Genomic DNA, 6,959 nt, shown 5'->3' with positions numbered 1-6,959 from the left:
GGCGAACCAAACTGCTGATTGGGTCGCTTCCTTCGCTGCTAAGCATTCTTAGGAGTTTTCTGTGGTCCCAGCAATCTTTAGTTCCTTTTTTTAACAGTTTGAGCATCCGGCTCTTAAAAAAAAAAAAAGCATCATGTCCGTACCCACGGAATCTCGACCCAACTTGATGCTTAAAGGCCAACGCTGCCCGCCGTTTGAGCCCCCATCAGCAGCGATGGAGCGTTCCTTCCCCAAGCCATCTCCTTCCACCGCGGTCCTCCTGCTTCTCCCGCTATTCCTCCTAATTCTCATCGTCCTTGTTCTCTACCCCCACGAGTCCGAGCTCCAATCCCTAGTCACCTCCTGCCGGCCCTCTCGAAGCGCCAGCTTCATCGAGTCGGCCACCCCGAAACCCAACTTCCGGCTGTTCATCGGCATCCTCACCCTCCCCGACCACTACGAGCGTCGCCACCTCCTCCGCCTCGTCTACTCCCTCCAGCCCAAACTCACCACCGCCCACGTCGACATCCGCTTCGTCTTCTGTAACCTCACCAACGACGACCAACATGTCCTCATCGCCCTCGAGATCATGCGCTTCGACGACATTCTCATCCTCGACTGCGCTGAGAGCATGGACGATGGCAAGACGTACGCTTACTTCTCCAGCCTTCCAAAACTGCTCAACGGCACCAACAACGGTGGTGGCCGACCTTACGACTACGTCATGAAGGCCGACGACGACATTTATATTAGGCTACAAGAATTGGTCGAGTCATTGAGGAACAAACCGAGGGAGGATGTGTACTATGGGCGTGTGATCCAATGCTACGAAACGGATCCTTATAAGGGTTACATGTCGGGGATGGGGTATGTATTGTCGTGGGACTTGGTTGAGTGGATTGCGACGTCGGAGATGGTCAGGAACCATACGGTTGGGCCGGAGGACAGGGTGATGGCTGGGTGGCTGAAGGATGGAGAACGAGGAAAGAATAGGTTCAATGAGAAGCCGGCCATGTACAACTACCCGGAAGGACGGCTCAACCCCTGCATGCATGAGTTCATGCCGGATACCGTCGCGGTGCACCAGCTCAAGGACAACTCCAGGTGGGCGAGGACCCTCAAGTATTTTAATGTCACTCATGCGTTCAAGCCTTCTACGCTCTACCATATCCCTTGAAACGATTCCCTTAGCTTCTCTCCGCAGAAAAAAAAAAAAAACGAATTTAATTCGTTTTCACTAATAGTTTGTAATACTGCAGATGGATATAATATGCTTGTGTGTGGGTGGTGGTGTTTTGGTGGGGTGGTGAGCATACATCCATACACGCCTTCAAGAAATTCATAAATTTATCTGTGGAATAACATTCTATTAATGTGTCGTAATATTGCTGCTTGCCATCTTAGATGCATAACTAGTTTATAAACTCAAATGTCTTGGTGGATCGATCAACAATTCAATCTTCCTTTCAGAGGAAATGTTAGCTCGACGTGCAACTATGACTGGTTGTTCTTTGGTTAGCGTCTTCCATCCGGGACACGCTTGCCCCAGATGGCTAAGGGTGCATGTTGTCAACTAGCCCCCAAACTAGGTTGAGGTAAGCCCTCTATCTTCGGATTGTCAGACTAGTGGGTTGAGGTTATCCTCAATCCGAACAGCTTATCCCTAACGAACGTTGAACTTCGGGCAGTGGCTCCTTGCGCGCTAGACCAGTCTGTTGCACACCTACAAAATTATTTAGGTATACAAAAACTGATGAAAAACATCAACCTGACATAGCCTAGATCCAGCCCAGCATTCCCTGTCTCTCGCCTTATCTCCGCCCTAAATTCTTCTACATTCCCAGTCTCTCGCCTTATCTCCGCCCTAAATTCTGCTGCTTTCCACGTTGCCTTCGTAACGGCGTGTACCGCCGATGGTGTTCACGTGCATGGTACGAAAAGATTTTGGCAATAGGAAATTATGAGAAATTTCAACTAATGCGACCAAATTCGATGTCGGGTCCCCCACATGCGCTTGCCTAAAATTTAGTTCATAACGCAACCGTTCCTTTCTAGTCTGTCCCTAGTTAAACTACGTAACGAATGTTAGCTGCGGACTTAGGCCAAGTGTTCAATCTTTTTCTAATTACACCAAGTACTGACTACTTTAAGTCATCTAAGCGGGTGTCATAAACATTTCCAATCAACGGCCAACCTCCATTGGAATTAAGACCCATACTTTGTAAACCCTCCAAACTCCTGCCACCAGCTGTCGTGAAGCCTTCCCTTTCCGAACCAACTCCTTGCACTATAACTGTAAGGCCCAGTCACATTGGGCCATCCTGTTGGCCCAGCCCGGTACCTAAATCATGGCCTGAAGGCCCATTATCAACACAAAACTAGCCAGTGCCCTAGTTGAACATGAGAGAGGAGAATGGGTCCTTCTCCATCACAAACTCCATTAGAGGCTAGGATAACCTAGCCTTCACTTTTATTTAAAGCCCTCAAGCCCCCAATTCTTCCTCATCCGAAGATCGTCGCAGTTATCGCCGTTTTTTTTTCTCTTTCCTCCCTTTGATTGCCGACAACTTGAGCTCCCTATCCTCATCAAAAAACACAAGCAATCCCTCGCCGGAAGCATAGGTAAACGAGTCTTGATCTTCTTCTCTTTATTTTCTCGTTCATAAGCCTCGTTGCTGGCCGAGTATTTGCGAAAAATTCATGGAAAGGTTATCTCACGTTTTCTGATTAGAAAACCTTCTCCTTATGTTCTTTTTCTGGCCTCCTTCGCCGCCAGCGCTTGTTGCCGAAGTTGGGGACTTATCCTCCATGCCACTCTTGGTCATTGCCGAGTCCACCACCGGAGATTCATGATGGCAATGGGGAAGAATCAAGCCCCTATTTTTGACCATTTCCTTCCTTCTCCTGTTGTCGGTTGCCCTACTACCAATCGTCGGTTTTTCGGCTGTCGACCCCCACGGCCACCCGATTGTGGCCCTCTTCTTCTTCTTCTTCCTCTCTTTCATCTTCTTTTCTTCTTTCTTTCTTCTTCCTTATTTTTCTTTTTTGATTTTCTCTCTAAGCACACCAAGGGATCCTAGTGTAAGCCCTATCTTTTTTTTTTGTTCGGGTCTCAGTTGGCCCCAGTTAGGAGCTATGAATTTGGTTACCGTTGACCTTTATTGAGTCACTTAAATCATAGCTCATTTTGATTAGTTTAGTTCGCCTTGTTTAGACCGATCCGTACAGTCGGATATCATTGCCTGATCAACTTTGCCTTTTTTTTTATCTTGATTTGGGCATGAAGTCGTATCCCCAATGGTACCTTAATTTTTAGCTTTCATAGCTTCTAAGAGAATGATAAAATTAATTATATTTTTTTGATATTAAAATAGATGAATATGACCTATCTAATTGAGGTGAGATTTTGAAGCATGAAGAAGTAAGTAACCTAATGCTTTTTATACAGTAAGTAACCTAATGTTTCAAAGTATATTTTCTGATCTTTGGTAAAATTATAATTAGTTTATTAAATTTGATTGTGATCTCTATTTTATATTTGATTAAATAGATCAGAATTATTATTATTATGGTAATAATTATTTTAAAACATGTTATGTATTATAATATTATTGTATGATGAATTTTGAAAAATATTATCTAGTAATTTATGAAATTTATTATATATATATATATATATATATATATATATATATATATATATATATATATATTCTCAGCTTGGTTATGATCTAGCCTCGCTCATGAGGATTATTCATTAGTCTTGTCGACTTATAATCTGAGAAATTAATTTCGACATCGAGCCACCGTTGATCAAAATAGTATTATTTGTTATCGGACACTTTGTGCACCTTGTATCTGCTATCTGACCCATGCCACTGGGTTATATGGCCATAGCTTGATGTTGGGTCTAGCATCTGTGCCGGAAAACCTGCACATAGAAAGAAGAAGAGTTCGAAAGTTATTGGAGTTGATTCAACTAGAGGCCCTCCAATGATTAGCCAACGAAAAAGGCTTCACGGAATAGCAAAGGAGAAAGATGAGACCTGGAATAAGATAGAGAAAGAGTAGAATATTGTATGTACATCATCCGTATCTAAACTAATATCTTGAGCCTCCGTTTATAGATGAAAGTCCTTGTTCTACTAGAGTTGGACCATAGAGTCCGATGTCAAGTGAAGAACTATCTCTTAGCTTTCTTTATTTATATCAACCGAAGAATCCGAGTCTAACAAAAATAGATTTCTTCGGTGCCATGATGTGTCGGTCTACAATTTGGTGATCAAATTTGGGCAACATCACGTTAGTTGATAGTCATTGGTAAATCAGCATGTGTAGGCTTCGTGAGCTTTTCATATGTACATAACAAGCACCTCAAAGAATTTTTTTAGGTATTACATCACTTTAAACCATTTTAAATAAAATTTATAGTCATACATAAGTTTTGTAGTAATGGAACATGATGACCAATCATTTCTGACTCTACAAAGTCATGACTCAGGAACGGGAAAAAGAAAATAGACAAAACCGAAGCTACAAGCATTACTGGACTATCAAATACAGACAATTTTAATATATAGCAAATCATTATTGCATTCAATACAATATACTAATGGGCAAAAGGGTATATCTAGTTAACTATTTAATTTTAGAGAGAGGAGGAGGTTACAAATGGGATAAGAGAAATCAGTTAATATTTCTAATAGGGAGACCGTTTATGAACGATTAAATAATGTCTGATGGCGAGATGAATTAAAAAAATTTAACAAGGAACTAAAAATTTAACATATCAAAAAATTAGGGACCCATAATTTTTTGTTCGAGGACTAGATTCAAATTGGTGTCGGCAAAAAAATAATTTTTTTTGCATGAATACTCTCCTAATATCGAATTTTGCATGAATACCCTTCTAAAATTGATATTTGCATATATACTCTCGTAAAATACTTGTTTTGCTATTCTACTCTTTTTTTTATCCTTATTTTTGCATATGTACCCACGCCATCTAACACCGGTAAAAAATTAACGGTTTTCAAATTAAAATGACTCAAGTATCCTTAATGGGTAGATGTGCAAAAAAAAACATATATAATGTGATCATGGTGGAAGACAAAAAAGTAATTTTAAATATTTATTTTTTAATTAAAATAATATATGGTTTTATTAATGGTGTTAGAAGAACGGTTAAATTAAGGGTTGTGTAAAAATAGTGTTTTATGAGGGTCCAAAAATAAATATAAATTTTAAGAGGGTATTCACACAAATTTGATATTTTAGAAGAGTATTTATGCAAAATAAATCCAAATAATTTTTACCATTGGTTCGGCTAAAAAAAATTACAGACCCTAATATTTTTTATATTTACACTTATGTCCGCGATTCACTCTCTCTTTTTCTTTTTTTTTTGATAAAACAATATTTCATATTGCTCTTAAATGAGTACAGCCAGCTACATCAGCAGAAATAAAATAAAACAGAGCATCAGGGACGGTATCCCTAGTCCAAATAACCTCTCCAAAATGCCGAGCAACAAAAGAGGCAACCCAATCGGCCGCTCTGTTTGCCTCTCGATACACATGTGCTGCATGAAAGGAATATATCTCCCTAACCAATCTGCGGATCTTCCGAATCAGTGGGTGGCCATCCCCAAATCTATCCACTCCTCGTATCCAGTCAATCACCGTAGAGGAGTCACCTTTCAGGTAGACTCCATCTGCACCAAGTACCCTCCTCGCATAGGAGACGCCCTCCCAGGCTGCCCGAAGCTCCACCTCAATAGTGGTCGAACCAGGGGTGCATCGACCTCCTGCAACAATCAGCTTGCCCTGGTGATCTCTGATCACAAAGCCTGCTCCTCCGTAAACTCCATCCGCCGACCTGCCGCCATCAAAATTAACTTTGAGATGACCAAAAGGCGGGGGCACCAAGGAAAATAAAGCGAATCTAGGTGCTGTGACAGCGAAATGGGTACCCCAGATGTCCCTGGCCATCTTATAGGATCTCGACACGGTTGTCGTGGTGATCTCCGCAGCATGCCGAAAAGCCCTGCCCACCGCCGTCCTCGGAGTCGACCCACTGCCCTCAAAGAGGCACGCATTTCTGTCCAACCATATGTGATAGGCGAGGTATGCCCTCCTGATCCCCTCCTCAACAGTGCTAGGTCTCCTCATAGACTCCTGTAAATGATGCAATAGATCTTCCACTGACTCCGATGTATGTGCGAGAGGAATAGATGATCTCTCCCAAATCTGCACTGCCCTAGGATAGCTAAGGATGACATGGGTCACAATCTCCTCAGTGTCGGACAAGCCTCGCAGAATGGAGTGGTTCGAATACCTATCCCTGCTAACATCCTCCGGGTCGGTAGGCAGCCCCAAGCCACCTTCCATAAGAATAAGGCCACCCACGGGTGGATCCGCATCCGCCAGATCCAACCTTCATCCATCTGTCGAGCTGGCTCTCTACTAATCAGCGCTCGGAGGTCCCTGGCATGTACCCTGGATCGCCCTGTCGGCACCCATACCAGTCGGTCCGGCTTCTCCCTGAACGAAATGGGAAGAGTTAGAATCTGCTCTGTCAAGTGCTCCTTGAATGTCTCCCGAATCAACCCCTCCCTCCATCTGCCCTCCTCAGCAATAAGCAAGTTACTGACCCTGTACCCAGCTAGCCTATCAGTGTCCACCATGGTCGGTAGTTGACAGATAGGCATCTCAGTCATCCAACTATCCTCAAGGACATCAACAGAACGCCCATCATCTATGACCCATCTAACCGCGGGGAGCGCTATCTGGGCCTAGAACACATCTCCATCCAAATAGGTGAGCAGTGACGTCGTACCCGGCTGCTCGTCGCCGCTGAGATGGCCCCATATTCACTCTCTTCAGCACACTCGGTAGCTCCTTTGCAAATCTCTAGATGACGGATAGACCCAGAGGGGCGTGCACTTCTTAAATTGGATGGGTCTATTTATCAACTGCATT

The 6,959-nt window shown here is 43.2% G+C and overlaps 1 protein-coding gene across 1 annotated transcript; it reads left to right on the top strand.

Annotated features, from left to right (window-relative positions):
- Window positions 1-211: 211 nt before the first annotated feature.
- On the top strand, window positions 212-1,412 carry LOC103720440 (hydroxyproline O-galactosyltransferase GALT4-like). Its single transcript, XM_008810133.4, has one exon. It carries the CDS (start codon window positions 215-217, stop codon window positions 1,154-1,156), a length of 942 nt encoding a protein of 313 aa, XP_008808355.4. The 5' UTR covers window positions 212-214; the 3' UTR covers window positions 1,157-1,412.
- The last annotated feature ends 5,547 nt before the right edge of the window (window positions 1,413-6,959 follow it).

The sequence above is a fragment of the Phoenix dactylifera genome, chromosome 11 (genome assembly GCF_051530095.1).
Source record: "Phoenix dactylifera cultivar Ajwa chromosome 11, Ajwa_hap1_PhDact_Kaust_v1.1, whole genome shotgun sequence".
Lineage (NCBI taxonomy): Eukaryota > Viridiplantae > Streptophyta > Magnoliopsida > Arecales > Arecaceae > Phoenix > Phoenix dactylifera.
Note: the sequence above shows the minus strand (reverse complement) of the source record. Positions and strands in the feature narration are given on the sequence as shown.